We start from the raw sequence: 19,876 nt of genomic DNA, 5'->3' as shown, positions 1-19,876 counted from the left end.
GACACATTTTACCCAGATGAAAAAATTGCTTCCATTTTATTTTATTTTTTAAACAACCCGTGAGGCTGTTGTAGGTTTGTCGACTTGACTGCACCAAGAAGTTCCTCTTGGTGTCCATGCACTTTGCCATAATCATCGATGTAGACATTTAGGAGGTGCACCTGAAAGCACCGTGAAGTCAGTCAGTGATTGGGCTTTTTCCATAACACCATGCTGCACATGGTGCTGTGTGGACATTACCCTACTGAAAAGGTGGAGTTTTGCAGCATCTCTTCAAGTCTATAGAGAGAGGAGGTAGTTATTTAATGTAAATACATGAAATTGCTGTCTCAGAAAAATGCCCACCATAAACACTATCCATTATGGCGTTTGATTTCATGAAAAATCTAGCGAATATAACTTGAAAGTTAAGGAAAAATCTAGTTGAATACTAACATTTTAATCTTAACATACAGGCAGGGCTAGGAAACTAAAACTCTTAATTAACAGCAGGAAGAATTTGCTAAACAGATCAATGTGTTACTAAATCCTATTCTTCTAAACAATTGTTTTAGAATTTTGCTTGAAATATTATCTCAATTTTCCTTGGTTGGTTTCTACAATGCATCAGAATGTCAGAGGTTGCTTTTATCTTAGCTGATGGTATTCAGAGTGTAACGAAACAAAACCGCTTTTCACAACAACAGCATGAAAACAGAAAACAACCAAACAAAAATGTTTGTTATTCTTGGGATCCCCTGTCGATGCTGTGGGAGTAACTGCATTTACACAAGTCCTCCGGTTTATTTTCAGAGAAAAAGGGTGGAGTGTTGCCAAAGAGAAAAAACACTATGCAGGTTATCCCAGCCTTTCTGAAAACATTTTAATTATTAACTTGTTTGAATACTGCTGGACTACGGTGTATTGCCACAGCAGTTAGAAAGCTGGGTGGATGCCAGATACTTAGAGAAGAATATGCATTAAATCAGAAAGGGAGACAGTAACGTGTTGGTGTGATCATATCAAAGATAACTTCAAGTATTTGCAGTTCACGGGCTAAAGCTAATCATGTTCCAACTTTCCACTTCCCCTCACAATTCTTTCAACCCAGTGGAGCTCAGTCACTGTGCCTCTTAACGCTTTCATGCATGATATCCTTCATAGTAGACAATTAAACATTTAAGTTAATAAAACTACAGAAGTGATACAGACAGGCATGGAGGGAGTTCATAGTCTTATCTGACCAAATGCATAGATAAAATGATACTTGGGAAAGTTATATGAGTGTTATAGACTGCTAGGTGTCTCTATACACAATGGGCACAAATTTAGACCTTTCAACATAAAATAACTTAAAACTATGAAAAAAGATTTCTCTCCATATGAAATATGTTTAAGGGTGTTAATTATGTCAGTGGAAACCATACCCTACAATTTTCTCTTAGATCTACAGTGGGACCAACCCTGATATTGATTTCACAATGTGAGATTATATTTATTATATTTTTGCAACATGCCTTCTTGTATTAACATTATATTTAAACCCTGCTGCTTTGTTCAGTACTAATATTATTTAAAACATTTTGCCTACTACAAGTTGTTCATCGTCTGCTCTACACAACGCAACAGTTAACATCTGTGATGTAAACTTTTCATTACTCGCTATATTCTGATATGAAGTACTGTATAGCACAAACCTACCTTGCATTGTGAAAAGTTTTATTGATAAAGGTCTGAATAGTGCAATGATTATAGGAGCCAAGGCGATAGCTGCTATATTCATTACTGTTGCCAAGGCAATGGTTCTCAAATGGCAGAAAGGCTGTTTGTGTGGGCTGGACAATAATTCTAAATGATTGTTCATTATGAATTCTAAATTTAAAAAATTAATAGTGACGTTTTTGTTAATTATGTATTCTTACCAGAGAACATCAATCCAGTCATTTTACACTGTACACGTAATGCATAATGCAAATCCCAAGCAGCTTCCCGTATTGGACTCGTAGACAAACAATAGTTGATAAACCATTAAAATATCATGCAATACCAAATACACATTTTTTCCATAACATTGTTTTTGAACATCCGGTGTTAAGTATTTCAGCAACAAATGAAATCACATAATTCAGATTACAGTGCTATTATTTAGGTAAATTAGATTGAATATGCTAGCTATAGAGGTACCAGTGAAGATAAAATCTAATGTGTCAACAAAAAGTAGCTGTAACTAGCTATTTAAATATAAAACTGAAACTAGTCTGTTCATAACAACGTATTGCAAATTTATTTAGGAAATACACATACCTTAGCTATGTGATCAGAACTCTTTGTAAATACTTTAGTGTCATCTTTATAGATTCCTATAGATTGGATTTCCCCCTAAAATGTGGGATCTCCTGTGGGTTTCCCATTTTCTGTTATGGTGTTGGAAAGCACTATCCGTTTCCAGTGTTAGCTATGTAGCTGCAGTGGAGCACTGATTTAGCTGCTAATAGCTGGGTCCGCTAGTTTTGCATTTGCATGCTAGCTAAACTAATATAACTTTATCTCCCCACCTTTTGAGTGCAGTTCATCTTACTTGATCTTATAGCTCATACTGCTTCTCCAGTGTAGCCTTCACCTGCCCACACTGATGCAGGACCCAGACTGCAGTTGCTTTTCCTATCACCCCTCTGACTGCACACTTCTGTAGCCGCAAGTATCACTGTGTAAATGGGCTGTATGATGTTAACCTTGTGTGCTTTTTTTCAGCCTAGTATTTCTTTGTACTCATATGATGTTATGTAAGAATGAAGCAGGTGTGGCTGACATGTGTCTCTCAGCTACTCACTCCTTAAAGCATATTGCACTTTTCACCAGGGACTGGGAGGATAACAGGTAACAAAATATCTAACTACAATATGCTTTGACCTCATCCAAATTTAAATGGATACTAATGATTTATTTATACAAAATGAAATAGAAATTCCCCAAACAATCACACTTTGGATGTAAAATTACAGAACGCAACAGGCCGGACTTGTTTTGATTACAAGATAGGAGCAGTACAAGGGCATGCTTGTTACTGTGACAACAGAGATTGCAGTAATACATCAATTAAGCTTACACACAGTTCAAATGAAAGTGATTTCACCCAGCAGGGGTATTTTTGATTAGCATGGGCACAGTTTACATAGAGAAGGATTTGGCATGATTAGGTGCTGTGAAATGGCAGGCTTTTTTATACTGTTTTTGTTGTTGTTTCTTTGACTTTATCAAAAAATGTTGATGGAAGTCTCATTATTCACTATGTTACCTAAAAGCATTCAGTCCAATGTTGGCTCTTGGTACCACTCACCTCTTTGATATCCTTGTAAACAAATAGTCCAAATCCCCTCATGTCCCTTTGACACCAGAACAAGCTTAAGAACAGAAAAATGAGAGATGAAATCAGGTTATTTTAGTCCTGTTGATGTAGACAGTCAAGTGTTAACTTGACTGTTGCAAGAACTAGATTAATGTCTTTACAGACATTAATACACTCACTATCGTGTAGGCCTGTCAATTGCCCCAATATCAATGTTGATTATTAATGGACTGAAAATAGCTCTGATTCATAACATACCGCTGGCAGGAGATGTGATGTGTAAGATATACACACTTGCGTGCAAACTCTGTTACTTTTTAGATTCTCTGTTCTACAGAACTTAACAAACAAGTTTACCTGACATCCTGCCAAAAGGTAAGTTACTTATTAAATCCAATAAAACCCGGAAACAACTATGAAAATATTAGAAATATAAAAAATGCATGATATTATATTGCTCAGAGAAGACAAGATTATTGCCTCCAGGAAACAGATCATTTGTTTTTAGACTGTGACTTATAAAACCACAGTAAACAGCCAAACTGCTTCTCTTTTGACTCTCTGAAACTGAACTGGTTTGAAATGAGTAGCAAGGGCAAGTTGAGGCCTGATGGCAGTTCACAGTGTTAAATATGTACAGCACAGTCAGAAACTATTGGAACAGAGACATTGTCTGATTCTACTCCAGCACATTTAATGTGAAGGGAAACAGTGGCTGTGAGGTTAAAGTGTTGCCTTTTTTTTGTTTTTGGACGTAATATCCCATTTGTACAGCAGCCGGAAGGACATTGATCCAAGGTATCCGAGGAGTTTGGTGGGCAAAACATCAGTCAGACTTGAATCCGACTGAACACCTGCTGAATACCAGACTGAAGATGAAAGGCTCTTAAATAAGCAAGAAGGCACCTCTAAAAGTGACATTTTTAACATTCTGACATTCTCAGTTACATTTTACTTTAATGTTTTTATTCCCAAACAGTAAAAGCTATTAATGGTCAAATCTTAAATACAATGTCATTTTTTTTTGTCTGGTAAATCATGAATTTTGCCTTCTAGCTCAGCTCCCACAACAGTCTGGTACAAAGGCCCGCATTACTGCTGTCTGCTGTCTGTCTGTCCTTGTCACACTCCATTTTCTTTTCACTCATGAACATAACCCCAACATACCTGAACTCCTTTGTGAGAGGCAGCAACTCACCCCCAACTTGGAGACCACTTTACTCAGATTCAAACCAGTGCATGCTGAAGGGCACAGAATGATGTAGCCAACAGAACTATAACATCTGCAAAAAGCAGAGATGCAGTTCTGAGGTTCCCAAACTGGACACGCTCCTCTCTCCAGATCTGTCTTGCATCTCTTTCTCGGATATAAATATATAAAATCTAAGATAGAAAAATCAGCTACTCTGGTACCTCTCATATTTGAGTTGATGCTATCAATCAGAAAGCAAGGCTTTTAAAGGTAAATACAAACAAAACTTAATTCATAAAAAAACAGAAAACAATCCATCTTAATTTGAATGAAAGTACGACTGCTGGCTCTTTTTGCTACAACTCAAATGATTTAATGTTTGCTGATAAAAAAAAAATATTGTACCGTGAAATTAATATTGATATCAGCTATAATTCTTTTGATAATCCTGGACTTGTTTGACAAGAGTAAACCAGAATCTATATTTACGGTGCAAAACATTAGATTGCAAGTTAATCCACAAGTGAATACAGTTTGTGTAATACAGCTAACTAATCCTTTAAATTTCATGTCCTATAAAATATTCCTTCAGTTTTTTCCTTTGAGTATCTAGTAGCATGTAGTGTACACTGACAGTGCAATCCTGTGCTCAGCAGTCAGGTCAAGATATTTTTTTCATATCATTATCATAAGATTATCATATGAGTAGTAATTTGTATAGTAACTTATCTCAGTGGGTTTTATTTCACCAACATACTACATGTTCTATGAAAACATCCTTCAAATAAAGGGAGAGGGATTTGCCTTGTCAGTTGGATGCAAGCTGTCATAGCCAGTAATGAATTAGTCATACCTGCACATTGCCAGCAAAATGTTCATAACACATCCACATGAAGAACATGAGACACACATTGGGACAAGTGTGATACTTTTGGATAAAAAGACTGAGCAGGGTATACAGACGTTACAGCATGATGCAAACTTGTGTGATGTTTCGGGGCTCTGGCTTGGTGTCATCACTTTTCAATGATCACATTCAAAGTAGGCTGCAGCAGCGTCTGCCCCGTGGCTACGTTCAGACTTAGGAGTTTCCTGTCAGCCTGAGATCCTTGGGCTCTTTTGACTCTTTCTCAGTCTGGAGTCAAGAATAAAGCTGATTGCAGTCTTGCTAGGGGGGGCTTAGCGTTGAACGTGGCTGCCTGAGGAACGTAAGCTAGTTAACTCAGTGTTATCCTGTAAATCTCTTTTTAAATTGCACCCCTCTGGACATGCTTTTATGTATTGTCTTCATCTTTGTAACCACCTTATCTATTTCCTCTGTTTTATTTTTTTATATTGTACATTTGAAATGGATTATCATCAGCATCAGGGTTATTATTTGAATTTCTTTTATATTTAACAGTATATCAGTGAGACTGGGCTACCATGTGAACATGGTTTAGCTGCCTTTTCTATTTAATTTAGTGGGCCATTTTATTCTAGAATTAGCTTTAAGCTTGAGGCAAAGCAGCTGTCGGACTGCTTTCTCAAACTGTATGTACAGCCCGCAGACACCTGCACATGCTAACACAGCTAGCATTTCACCTAGATCATCACTAATTAGTGTGTCACCAGATTGCGCTCACTACTTGGCTTCATGATGACACATTCTTCCACTCACAACTACAAAACACACATAAGCAAACGGATTAATAAAAGTAACAACTCCTTAGAGGCAACAGTGTTCATCTAAATTCTTAGTGTCTTGTCAGTAGCTGTCAAGATATCTTACTCTGCTTGTGCGCTGGTGAGCAGAGTTTTAAGATAAAGGGAGGTTTCCATGTGATCCACAGGTGTTAAGGAGAAAGAACGGTGGCGACCAGCAGCAACATATTGATTTTCTGGTCCAGCAGTGACACAGGACCTTTTGTCCAGCAACTCCTACCTGCTCCTGCCTGCTGCTTTATGATCCTTGCTGCCTCGTTTATAACCCTTTTAATTGACTGAATTCATTCATTATTCTTGATAATTTATGAACTCTTCCTCATCTTAAGCCATGTTTGATTTGAGTAAGGGTACCTTGATGAGGATCACTGATTGTTGGAAATTGTATCAGCTGGTGTCAAACACTGATCACAAAGCAAAATGTTGCTTTTTTTCTTATCATCTGTAGTTGTTAGTTAATAGTGACATAAAAAAAGTATCGTTGTGTTGAGTAAATAAATAATGATATCTGTTTTTGCTTGAAGTTATAGGTTTAAAACATAATAAAAAGTTAAATTGTAAAAGCCAGAATTAAGAAAAAATAAACAGTTTAGGATAAAATAAATAAATAGTAAGGAGTTTAGTAACAAAATTTGGTTAAAAAAAATGCATACATACATAGATACATGAAACTCTCTGCTGTCTCAGTCTGCTGAGGTCTTTGTGTGCTGAAGCCACTACTTTACCACTTGGTTAGTGCTTGTATCTAGTTATTTTCATCTCTTGCAGAGGTTTGCTCAAATGTACAGATAGATAGCACTTCAGTGCATGTATTTACAGTAAACTTGTGGTGTTCTCTCATCAAAATGGTTAACACTTCATGTTCTCCTGAACAGAAACTCCGCTGTGTGTTGAGTTCTGCTGCAAGCTATCCGCTCCATTAGCTGTTAGCTCCCTTAATCAAACACACCACAAACTAGCTCTCCTCCTGCTGATTTCAATGCAGATTTGTCATGCCCTCATGGTTTAATGAGAGCAACATATTGTGAGATCCTGCCAGCAAGCCATTTATGACTGAGCGGATAGATGGACTGGTACTGCAGGAACTTTTTCATATTTTTGGAGGCCTCACTATGAATAGTCGGTCAGTGATAGTAACTAAAGTAACATTATGAGACAACATGCTCTGTTATGGTCAGCGCTTAGTTCAGTTTGTCATTTGCTAAGCAATAGTGTATTTGTCCCACATTTTGTCCCAAACACACACATTCTTTGTCCCCTGCCCAGTGGACAATGCAGTGTTGTCCGAGCCCTGCAATATGTAGTAGGTATTGCATTTCGATGGCACGTAGAGAAACTGTCTCACGTATTTATCTGATTGGTTGTACTTGTTGTCCTCTATAAAAACCACCGATCAGACCATTCCGAATGAATATCGACCGATGACGATCAATTGCAGCACCCTTAGAATTGAGCTTGAGGCCTTTGCTGCTCAGTCAGGATCTGCCCAGCAAGCTGTTATCCCTTTTCATTGAGATGTTTGCAATCATTTCTCGGGTTAATAAGCGTAAAGTGATTTCCTTCTGGAAGGTTCCACATTTTTCTGGCTGTAGTCTGTTCAGAATGGGGAAGCAGTGGCAGATGGAGCAGCCATGGTATCTGACTGAGCTGCTTTCTGAGTCTGGAGAGCTCATGATAAGTAGAATAAATTGTGGTATGAAGGAGATGATGGTCTTCATCAACTCTAACAGCACTGTGGTTCATTGTGGTTCAAATGAAATTTTGCATTTTTTTCTGATAGTAGCCCTTGAGCAAATGCCATGGGTTCATTAAAAATGACAGGTTTATCCCCTAAAGTTCAACATTAGCATGGTTGCAAAGTTGTCATTTGATCTGAGGTCAGAGCATGAACAAACCCCATGTAGTGTCATGTAGTGTTAATCCTTTGGTGGGAATACAGTAAGTGTCCTCAGAGTATTTCAAGATTGTGTGATCATACGTTGTTGAGCATAACAATGAATATTTGTTCAAAATTGAGTGAAAATTTTGTCATAGTTTGTTTTTTATTTTTATTTTATTTTTTTCGGAGGTGGTTTTGTTTTATAAGATATCTTGTGATGCAGTTCTAGTGGTCAGATGGCCTTGCGGTAGTGCAAGATGAAAGATCCTGAAGATCACTAGAAATCATCCTCTGGGCATAGTAAGTATCCATTTTAAATTTCACGTTGGTCTGGCAAATAGATCCTGAAGTATCTTGCTTTACTTTTAGAAATTACCATAGAATAGATGAATAGAACTATTCTACTGAGCTTCTTCTGAGCTAATGCTAGCAAGCCACCTGTCCGTAGATATGCTAATGTGTTGTCTGTTTTCTATCTGTACTGAAACTGATTATTAAAGTGAATGTCCATGCTCTCTTTGGTTCGCGCATCTGGTACTGAAAGTCTCTAGCTGTACTGGATAATATGCATAATATGGATATATGCATTTTAATATGCATAATAATGTCAGCTTTGCAGATGGTGGTATTTTATGATTCTTGCTCAAATGTGTTGCACAAGAGGCGCTCAGATATAATATTTCATCACGTATTATGTATATCATGTTTTATCTTGCTGCATTTTGATATCAACATTATATTATTATATTAAGATATGTTTTTCTAATTTGAATAATAGGGGACCTCAAACCTTAAAAAATGAGACTTTATTTTTTGGGCTAAATTACTGCTCATTGTATAGCCAAAACTGATGTCCAAATCGACTGTCAGACCAACTCTGTAAGGTTCAACAGCTACAAGGGCAAAGAGATTTACTAGATTTCTGTAAAAGCAATTCCATAACGTTTCTTACAGCAAAGATCAAAAAATATATGTAATGGGTGCACTATGACTGGATAAAATTCCTTGTCAACCTGATAAATATGTTGCGGACATTCTTATCAACTACATAAAGATATAGCTTTAATGTAATATAGTGTAATGTAGCTTCAATGTTGAAGCAATTTTTCATCTCCACAACTTGAAAGAATATATTACAAAATAAAAATGTATCTTCTCAGAAGGTTCAACAGTGATCCTATTACAATAATCCTAATGTGGTTTAAAGCTCAATTGACATAAAGTCTTCTGAATCTCTGCCTATTATCCTGCAGCCCTCCCCTTGTCTTCAGGGGCTTCGCTCTTCATTTAGTGACATGGCATATTGTTGAAGACAAAAATCTTTTAGGGGCTTGAATGTTTTCTGTATTTAAAAACTCTTTTTCAATCAGTTGGAAATTTAGTGATGCCATTTTTGCCAATTAAACTCCGAAATTGTGACCTAAAATGAGCTTTGACTTTACTTGAGTTGACTGGTTGGCTCTCAAATTAAATGAATCACATATGATTGTTAGTGACAAGAACAGGCTTGAAACTGGCCTCTCTGTACTGAAATTTAAAATGAACTAATTTACCCAATATGATAGGACTGTGAGGTCCTGCCAACAAGCTGTTTATGACTGAGGGAATAGATGGACTGGTACTGCAGAAACATTTCAGAATTTTCGTATTTTCTGAAGGCCTCACACTGAATAGTCGGTGAGTAAAGTTTATTTGTGCCACATTTTGCACATTTTGTCCCTGGCCAAAGAGACGGTGCAACACTGTTTGAGGCTTGAAATTGCCCCGTCTGTACTAAAATTTAACTAATTTACCCAAATCTTTCCCCTCCATTGATAGTGTTGCGTCAGCATCATATAGTTGTTACAGATTACAAAGGAGAGAAACTGACTTTTATAGTGGGATTTTTTTTTTCCCCAATATTATGCTGCACTTTCCAGGAGTGGCAGCCATTTCTTCCCTCATCTCCTGTTTCTGTATCACCCTGTTCTCCCTGGCAGTCTGTACATGGAGACATTGGGGCAGATTCTGGGTAGTTTCAATGTCTGGTGTGAAAAGAGGATGAGGCCCTTTGGCTGAACCTACATGTACAGCCTGACAAGTCTAATCTTAGCTCCAGTTCTTCTGTTACCCTCTTACTTCATCAACAAGACGACTTATTCATCTTGTCTAGTTCATTAAAGATTTATGGGAACATTAGGGCCTTTAAACATCCATTTTAATCAAAACTGCGCAAATCGTTCTCACTATCTGCTGAAAAGAACATTCCTAAACCCACGTCTTCCTGCAGGCTACCATGCGTCGTGACACGATGCCCATTAGCAGTGCATTACATTTTACATCATACAGACCGGCTATGACTATGTTTGGTGCATGTTTGGTCCCTGAAATTCAAACTTTGTAGTGAAATCTACCAAATCTACACAAAATACAAAACTCTTTAACACATTAAATGCCCATTTCAGTTTAGTCACGGCAGTTAATTTTGGACATACCTACCTTATTCCTGGTCCCGTGATAACTTACATGAATTATGAGCACAACTTCACCTTTCTTAGCAATAAGATCAATAAATTAGCTAAATGTGCTATTGTATGTTATCCATGGTCTCTTCTTCAGGTAGTTCTTCCAACCACTGGCAGTAGAAGGCAGACGTATGATCAGATTATTCAGTTTCAGGTGTGATGGGCTGTTTTCCCACATTCGTTACATCCCCAGGACCTCCAAGAAAAGGCAAGACACCTGTAGCAAATGGCTCTTACAGATACCTGTGCAGTGAAAGATAGAAGCAATAGACTTGCCTATAATTAATGAAAGTTATCATAGTCAACCTCTTCCCATACAGGAGTTATCTTTCTGTCTAATATAAATGCATAGTGACACTTTTTCTGTATCTAGACACTGTTGGTTGCAGGAGAAGCCAACATACAGCCATGAAAGCTTTGTTTCATTTTTTAATTAAAGGATTCCTTTTTCTAAGCACAGTGACTGTAGATAGCAGATGCCCAAGATTAGTCAAAAACTCAGCACTCTGTTTCAAGCTTGTTAAACTGCTTGTCATCCACAGATGTTGACTAGCAGAGGAGAGCAGCTTGACAGCAGAAGTAGTGCATGCAGTTTTAACACAAAGTGGAAACAAAGCAATATGAAATCCCAAGTCAAGCAATTTCACCAACATCACCATCCTGCGAAAGTTTTCACAAACCACTCCATTCTGTTTTAAACACACACATAAAAGTGTCCCACTGGCAGAGGGACATTACCTTCTGAAACAGCTTCAGCTGACAGGACTACCTGTTATATAACACACAACAGCTTAAATCAGCCTGGTGATTTGTGTGTCAATTTATCCCATTTCATGCGTGAAGATGCACGCTGGATGCTGTTTGAGCTCACGGATGGTTGACATGAACAGATGTTAGGGATGTTAGGGAACTGCTATTTGCAAATCACATATGAGAGGTTGAGAAAAGACCAATTTGTGCTTACTGTAGAATCTCTCCGCACATGCAACATCTGATGCCTCGCTGGATTTTACACATGTGTGTGTACATCATTGTTAATGCATGCAGGGAGGCAAGCATTACAGAGAATATGTGTAGACAGGCTACACCTACACCTATGCTATCCCAGCCATTATAGACGTACTGTGTGGGTATCCTTGGACCTACTCTGCATGTTGAAGGTGCTCTGACCTTGGCCTTGTGCTTTATGTTCAGTCATATTTACTGAGTAAATACAAGCACAGATTGCTTTTTGAAAATCAAAATGGGTATCTAACTATAGCAAATGTAATCAGTGAGCAGTGACAGCAGCTCTGTGTAGTTCAGTGTTATTGAACCCACAGGCTTTAGACTGGATTCTGTATAGAGCATACTGTACAGTTATTGATGTTTGTGTGGTTGTACTTACAGTACTTCAGTCTGTGTCTGCATCATTTTCAGTCTTCCTTTTGATGTATTGATTGTGTGTAATTTGTACCCGGAATATCAATACCACTCTTGAATCTGTCTATAAAATATGAAGCCACAGCCTGGTAACTTAGTTTAGCTTTAAGACTGGAAACTGAAAAAAGTGGCTTAGCTTGCATGGCTCTGTGTTTTCAAAGGTAAGAAAGCCAGCTAACCAGCAGCTCAGTACTTGACATATCTTGCCAATTTAATCCGTGCAAAAACAAAACTGTCTCCTTCAGATTTAACACAGAAATTAGACTGATATCAATCTTTACAAGCTAACTCTCTTTAAGAAAGGATATAAGCTTATTTCCCAAAATTGTTGAACTACATAGAGGAAAGCCAAAAGGAGATGAACAATTTGGGAATTTGATCACCCTCATTTTTTTGTTTTTTATTCCAAATGAGTCCAGTGGCTTTTCTAATTCACGCAAGTTTACCCACTCACAGCAATGTGCAGAGAGCCATGTACTGTGTATAATTCACATTAGTCTTTTTTGTTGGATTTTCAGCTTGACTATGTATGCACACTAACTTTTTTGATGATAATTTGGGGTTTCCTTACACATCTTACCTCCTCCTCAGAAGCAGTAGAGTTGTCATAAGATGGAGTCACTCAGAAGGCTTTAATGAACTGAATATTTTTCCAAACAACTTGTTCCTGCTTTGTCCTTAAGAAGCCTTTCACGTCACTAACATCCTGTAATGTTGCACGCCATATTTCCACTTTATTTTGTTGTCACCCCATGTGTTTGCTGGCTGGCAGTGGAGTGTAGCTATTGCAGGATTGAGGATGGAGGGATGAGGCAGCATTCACCCAACAGTTAGCACCACGTAAAGCCTTTATCACACCTAAATGGCTTCATCTCCCAAAGCCAAAGTGAGATAAGCATTGCCCATTCATCTGTAATGATGTAGAAGCACTAACTGAACTGCGTTGAGAGGGACACAGCGTGGATAGCTGACGACGTCATAGGGCCAATAGGGTTTTGTTTGTTCACACAGAATGATAAGTTAACATGCTTTTTATTTGTTTGGTTTCCTCCATGGATTTAAGTTGATTACAAGACAAGTGTGTTTACACTTCCCAATACAGCAATTATCTGCAAGATGAAACTAGTAAACAGTGGTCACATTACACCGTGGTCATTGAAAAAGTTTCCCTGTGGACTGCAAAGTTCAAGTTCTTCTTAACTGGAGACGTAAAACCAATTCAAATGTATATTTAGGCCCTTTCCACAGTTTGCACCCCAGAGTGCCCCTTGGTGATGTAATCACAAGTTTATAATGCTAAATGCAACTGTGTGTTTTCATTCAAAATGTTAGGGAGGCATCACACAAACCAGTTTTGCAGATGTGATATACATAGTTCTTTGCATATCCAGAAATGACACCACATGTGACAAAAGAGTTTACTCCGACTGGATAACACCAATCCACATATCATGAAAAGTGTACAATAGCTCCAAAAAATGTTAGTTAATAGAAAATCAAAAATTCCATGCGCTTGAGTTTCGGTGGTAGTTGTTAGTGAGTTAGCAATGAGCTAGTTGACTAACATGACAGTCAATTGTGCCAGCAAACGAGTAATTGGTACTGATGGATATATTAAATGCTCTTGTGATGAACAAAGAAGAATGCAACACAGCAGCGTATTTTTCATGGTTTCATATTCAGTATACCCATCTACCTTCCATTTCAGACATTGCTTCTGCAGCAGTGAAGTCTGAATTAGCACAACATTTGAACTGTTAGAAGCAAGTCTTGGGAACCTCTGTAAGACAAGCAGAACGTGTTAAATTACTGCAATTAAATTTGGAAGATAGCATGACAAAGTTTTAATTGAAATTCAAAGAGAACTTGGCCTCAGCAGGAAAACACGGCTAAGAGTCTAGAGCTACACTCAGGGCTTCTGTCAGGCTGCACGTAGGCACACCGTGCTAGCTTGCTCACAGTGACAGTGCTAACAGGCTGATGTTAAGCAGGTCTGTTGGCTCATCAGTACTGAACTCAAAGTGCAGCTGAGACTGTAGCAAGTCTTTGCTCATAAACCAAGGTGATGGTGATATACTCCTCTTACCTTTGACTGGAGAGATAGGATAGAAATATTAACTATAAAGTGCAAGCTACATCAGGAAATCATCAGGAAAGTAACATGTATAGATATATAGCCCGCAGGACATGTGGCCGTGTTTGCAAAACTTCTTGAGGTGTTTACCATAATGCAGTTCACACACAAACCTGCTAGGGTACAGTATGTCGGGAAACAGTGTAGAAGTACATGAAACAGAGACACAAGGTGACAACATTAAGAACAAAATAACTTGCAGAATTTCATTCTAGGTGGATTCTAGGTCATTCTAGGTAGCCACTGATGATGTCCTCAACCATTTATTGCTATTTTGTTTTTGTGTGTTTTTTCTTTCCATTAAAAGCACAAATGCCTTCGGCCTCGATCACTTTTTAAAATAGATTTAATAAATTAAAAATTGAAGTATTTGATCATTACAAGATTCAGTCATTTCAGGTAGATGAAATCTTGTGGGCAAATTCTACTGCAATCCATATGTTAAGTTTTGGATTGATTTTCACATTGATTATTCACATTTAAAATAAATGATTGTTGCTGAATGATTTTTTGCTGTGTCTTAATCTTTGGTCTGCATAGTTGACTTCTCTGTTGCTGCATTTCTGGGTATTTCCAACATTAGCAGTGCTGTGTCACAAAAGAATCAAATTTTAGTGAAGCAACTGAACTGTAAGTGGTTAAATTCTTGTTTAAATCAGTATTTCAGGTTAAAACTGGTAAAAACAGGTTCAGGTTAATTATCTTGAAGACCACTACATCATATGATATTATAGATATAGACCTTGGTGTCTGTTGGGGTAGAAAGAATATCAGACTTTTGCCTTGGGTTATTATGTACCACAAAGGAGTCATCTGCAGTCAAGTGTCATTATTCCAGACACTTCATCTTAAGGAAAATCAGCTTAGCCATGTTGTCCTCTTGTGCCTTTTTAAACGTGATGAAAGGACTTAAAGAGCGCACCTATTCACACACACATTGACTCAAATCCTGTCTGTGTCTTCTAGGTGTAATTGGCTTCCCAACTGCAGTTCTGGACCCATCAAGACTTCCAAAGAGGAAGGTGGATGAAACCTGATTCTACCTGAGAATGCTACCTGTCCCTCTGCCTCACCATGTCACTCTAGGAAAACCGTTAAACTGTCCCCGTCCACAAATCCTCTTTTTACCTTGTTATTTCCCATAACCCTCTGAGTTTGTGATCCCTCTCTACGCCAAGCTGAAGTCCTACTGATGACTGAAAGAGCTTTCATTTCGGACATGTTGTTTTTTCCTCTCAATGCTGCCAGCCACCAAGGCTATGGTGGCAAGCGTCATTATACTTCCCAGCGGGTTGCTAATCACTGTCTGCTGTTGCTACTGGGACTAGTGCTACACCTCACCCTTTCTTCATGTCAACGGGTTGACCTGAAACACCCCATAGTTTCCACAGGCTATGGAAAGGTACGTGGCATCAGGAGGGAGCTCAATAATGAGATTTTGGGCCCTGTCGAACAGTACTTGGGCGTGCCATATGCTACCGCCCCTATCGGCGAGCGCCGCTTCCAGCCTCCTGAAGCTCCAGGCTCTTGGCAAGAGATTCGCAATGCCACCCAGTTTGCCCCAGTGTGTCCCCAGAATGTGCATGGGGTTTTACCTGAGATCATGCTACCAGTGTGGTTTACAGATAACCTGGATGCTGCAGCGACCTATGTTCAGAACCAGAGTGAGGACTGCCTTTACCTCAACATCTACGTACCCACCGAAGACGGTGAGTGAGACAAATCTCTCAAATGAAATACAGGAGAAAATGAACTTAGTCTTGGCCTGTTAGACTATTCCTTGCACTTAGAGTGGGTCAGAAAATGGTCAAGTGAAATCCCAGGTCCGCCTCGTTGCATCAAAATGAGGGAAAAGATCAGTTCTTGCCACAGGTGTTTCAGAGTGTAAGAACAGATAGTACCTTTCTAATGATTTCCAAATTTCATTTGTGTCTGCACTTCAGTAGTCTGGAAAAATCACTCTGATCAGTTAGCTGGGTTATTTTCCATGCAAAAAGAGCACTTAACATGAGCCAGAAGACACGCAGGAGATTGCCGAAGAATATATTCTCTGAGCAATTAGACACACTTAACTTTTATTGCTCATATTTAATTAATTTTAACATTTTATCACATATTCAAAATTCATATGGAACATCTACCAACTAGCTGCTTTTTGTAGCAATTAACTACTCAGTGACATGCAACACATTTTTTTAAACCAAGCACGTGTATCATAGCTTGCTAATTTGTATTAACTTGCTAACATTAATCTTTTGCATGAGAAATGAAGAGTAAGTCACATTTGTGTTGAGTGCCAAAGTGAACCACTGATGTAGTAAATTCACTGACACTACTAACATTTTTTTTTATTTAACTCTGGAAAATAGCAGAATCTCTCAAACAAAAGATTCACAAAATGTCTTCAGATATGTCAGATGATGAAGAGGATGCAGCTCAGTAGAGATGAAACCCCAATTTCAATCATGAGTTCCCACTAACATATATCAAATGCAACATTTTAAAAACTCATTAAACATCATCAAACCAGCAGGCACTGTGTGAGCTCGTACAGTCAGTATTGGGTCCATCTGAGTGTACATGGAAAGGTATGGTTACCTGGACTAACATGCAAATTTTTATCATTTCAGTTAGCTGAAGGAAAGCATTCATATTGTCATACACTGCATTATTGCTAAATATAATGATGAATATAATGAAGATAATGACCCACTGCAGGATTTTAGTTACTGGCAGACTTGTGTCTTAACCACGATTACTTTTTTGTATTTGTATTTGTATCCCCTCGGGCTATTACACATGATGTTAGATAGAACCAGGACCAATAGAATGGGATATGAACACGACCATATAAAGTGTTGATCTAAACTGAACAGTTCCCAGGTTGGGTATAGGGTTATATGTGAAGACTCCTCCCGTTTTCTATCAAACCAACAAACAAAGTACTGTAATTAAATGTGTTTCTAAAACAAAGTGACCATTTTTGTGGATACATGGTTTGACAGGTATGAGACATTTTGTCATATTCTTCAGGTTTGCATTGCATGGATGTTGCACTGTGTTTTACTGTATTTAGAGTAAAATTAAACCTTGGCGCCACAGTTTTGTTGATAAAAATATAACAAATACATAACCAAAGACATGCCTCTAAAAGAGGCTGTTCTGTTCTGTCCTCATGGGAAATCTGGGTATACCTCCTGCAGCAGGGCGGCATGGTGGTGCAGTGGTTAGCGCTGTTGCCTCAGAGCAAGAGAGTTCCAGTTCTGGGCCCTTCTGTATGGAGTTTGCATGTTCTCCCTATGCTTGCATGGGTTTTCTCTGAGTACTCCAGCTTCCTCCCACAGTCCCAAAAACATACACATTAGGTTAATTGGCTACTCTACATCGCCCCTAGGTGTGAGTGTGTAAGTGTGTGTGATTGTCTGTCTTTGTGTGTCAGCCCTGCAATTGACTGCCAGCCAGTCCAGGGTGAACCCCGCCCCTCACCTGTAGTCAGGTGGGATAGGCTCCAGCAACCCTGATAGATGAGCGGTATGGAACATAGATGAATGGACCACTTGCAGTAATGAACCTGTGTGGAGAGAATTTGAGAAAGCAGATGGGAAGGTAAAAGAACAAAGAATAAAAATCTTACTTTGGAGGCAATGCATATGCTACTGATAATAGTAAGCAAGTTTGATGATATAATGTTAAGAAGTCTTTGATTAATTGGCTCACCAGAGAGTACTCAAGAAAACACAAGTTTAAACAGTACTCTTGTTGCTCATACTGTATATGAAGCTCAGTGTTAACACTGAAACTGAAATCTGAAACCAAACCCTTCTTAGCCAGACTGATGATTTATCTTATTGCTGAATTCTTCCCAACAAAAAGATTTAACAGAATCATTGCCCAAGATGCTGTTAACAAAAGATGAGAAGCAGGGATTAAAAGGAAATATTGTATAATTATTTTAACTACTCTTCATACAGTGCATACAGTACATTGGTAGTATGAGAGCTCTGCAGTTACTGTATGTATGCTGTATTATGCATATGTCACATACTCACCGAGAGGATGATGTACAGTTTTCTGTGTTATTCCCAGGAGAGAAGGTGTGCAAATGAGTGAGACAGATTTTACATGTAGCCCTGTTTGCTTGTCAGAATCTGTCACTTATTGTCAGGGGTCATTGCTTACACAAGGCTGATGCTGTCCCTGAGGACATGTTTTGCCTTGTGTGAGAGAGAAGTAGAGACTGAAGGAGAGTGAAGTGCCCCTGAAATCAAATACACTACATTTTGCACATAACTGCTGTCACAATCCTGCAAACAGTATACATGGTGGTGGATGCGTGATTAGCAGCGGAGGACATTCATTTTCTATAGCTAAATATTACGCAGCAACATTAAAGTTTGGGGAAAAAGAACTTGTTAGGCATTGTTTGTTAAAAGTTTAACGCCCAAGCTAGTCTGCGTCTGTAGGACTCACTCTGATGAAGATTTGATTGATGGTGTTCTCTTTACTTATAGGTATATTTTAAGCTTGGAGATTAAGGTGAAGACAGTCCTGTTGCTGGGTGCAAGTGGTCATTTCCTCAAATATACTGCAGAGTCTGTACAATGTATGTCCTGATGGCATAAAACATGGCAAGCAGTATCTAGTGTTCCACTTGTCTATAGTCTTGCTTCGGCTTTGCATTAATGTTTTTAACCCCACTGGTGACATGCTGTATCTGTGCCATGAACAAATTGTCTGCTAAATATCAACAGTTGTTTCAGTTTTTCCTTAATAAGACTCTAAGGACAGATTTGTCAGGTGCTGAACAAATTTGTCTGCATAATAAATAGATAAAAGTGACTTGATTTAGCTTGTGGGTTAGCTTGCTAAATTGGAATCAGTGAGTGATGGTCAAGCAGCATGGTACTGTGCTGTTTTTGGCAGCAAGCAGCTGCATTCCCACTCATGGCAGATGTAGGTGGACCAAAATGTATTGGCAGCACAGAATCCAACTGCCTGGTTCAAAATGTTTTGGTGCCAAGTCTGGTCTGCACAACTTGATTTTGACACCTGTAATCTCCAGAGGTGGCCTCCCATTGTACCGTAAGTCATGGCCCTACCTAACATAACTATTCAGACCTAGAAATACTGAACACATTCTCTGCATTATTCTTTAAACAAAACAAAATTCACAATTCTCTTTTCTTTTTGCATCTGTTCATGCCTGACTCTTCTCTCCTCCATCTTTATGCAAATGGTGGTAGAAGGGGTCACTGTTCTGAATGCAAATGAGCTTTGTGCTCTTCCGCACCAGGCCACTATATAGCCGGCTGCTTCTTCTCCTCAAATGAAATTCAAATAACTTTTCAGAAATAACACATATTTATTTGTGGATTTAACACTGTTTTTATACTGTCTCTCATTTATCTCTTCCTTACTCCATACTTCCTACTACAGTGTTCCACCCTAACACTCCTGTGTGGTCAGACTTCCAGGCAAGAGCACTGCCTCTCTGCATTCCTGTTTCCTCAAGACACTCCTCAGCCAAGAGCTGAAAATCTTTCATTTTTATTGCCGCTAGAGCAGCCATTTACCATGCTCTTTATTAAAAACCATATTTCAGGAGGCAGGACAGTGGAGGCAGGGATGGAGCTGGAGGCTGGGGCGCAGCAAAAGAGTAGAAGAGCAGAAGTATAGGACTGCATGTGCAGGAAGCTGCTGCCTGGATGCAAGGGGT

The 19,876-nt window shown here is 38.7% G+C and overlaps 1 protein-coding gene across 2 annotated transcripts in view; it reads left to right on the top strand.

The window, feature by feature from the left end:
* Nucleotides 1–19,876, top strand: part of nlgn2b (neuroligin 2b) — a 58,165-nt gene that overhangs the window by 9,232 nt on the left and 29,057 nt on the right. For both annotated transcript variants that reach the window (XM_046411046.1, XM_046411045.1), the window contains exon 2: nucleotides 15,127–15,869. In XM_046411046.1, the coding sequence (XP_046267002.1) occupies nucleotides 15,353–15,869 (517 nt within the window). In that variant the 5' untranslated portion in view covers nucleotides 15,127–15,352. The remainder of the gene's footprint in view (nucleotides 1–15,126; nucleotides 15,870–19,876) is intronic.

Source organism: Scatophagus argus, chromosome 14 (assembly GCF_020382885.2).
Source record: "Scatophagus argus isolate fScaArg1 chromosome 14, fScaArg1.pri, whole genome shotgun sequence".
In the NCBI taxonomy this organism is placed as follows: domain Eukaryota; kingdom Metazoa; phylum Chordata; class Actinopteri; family Scatophagidae; genus Scatophagus; species Scatophagus argus.
This window is presented reverse-complemented; position numbering and strand designations above follow the sequence as displayed.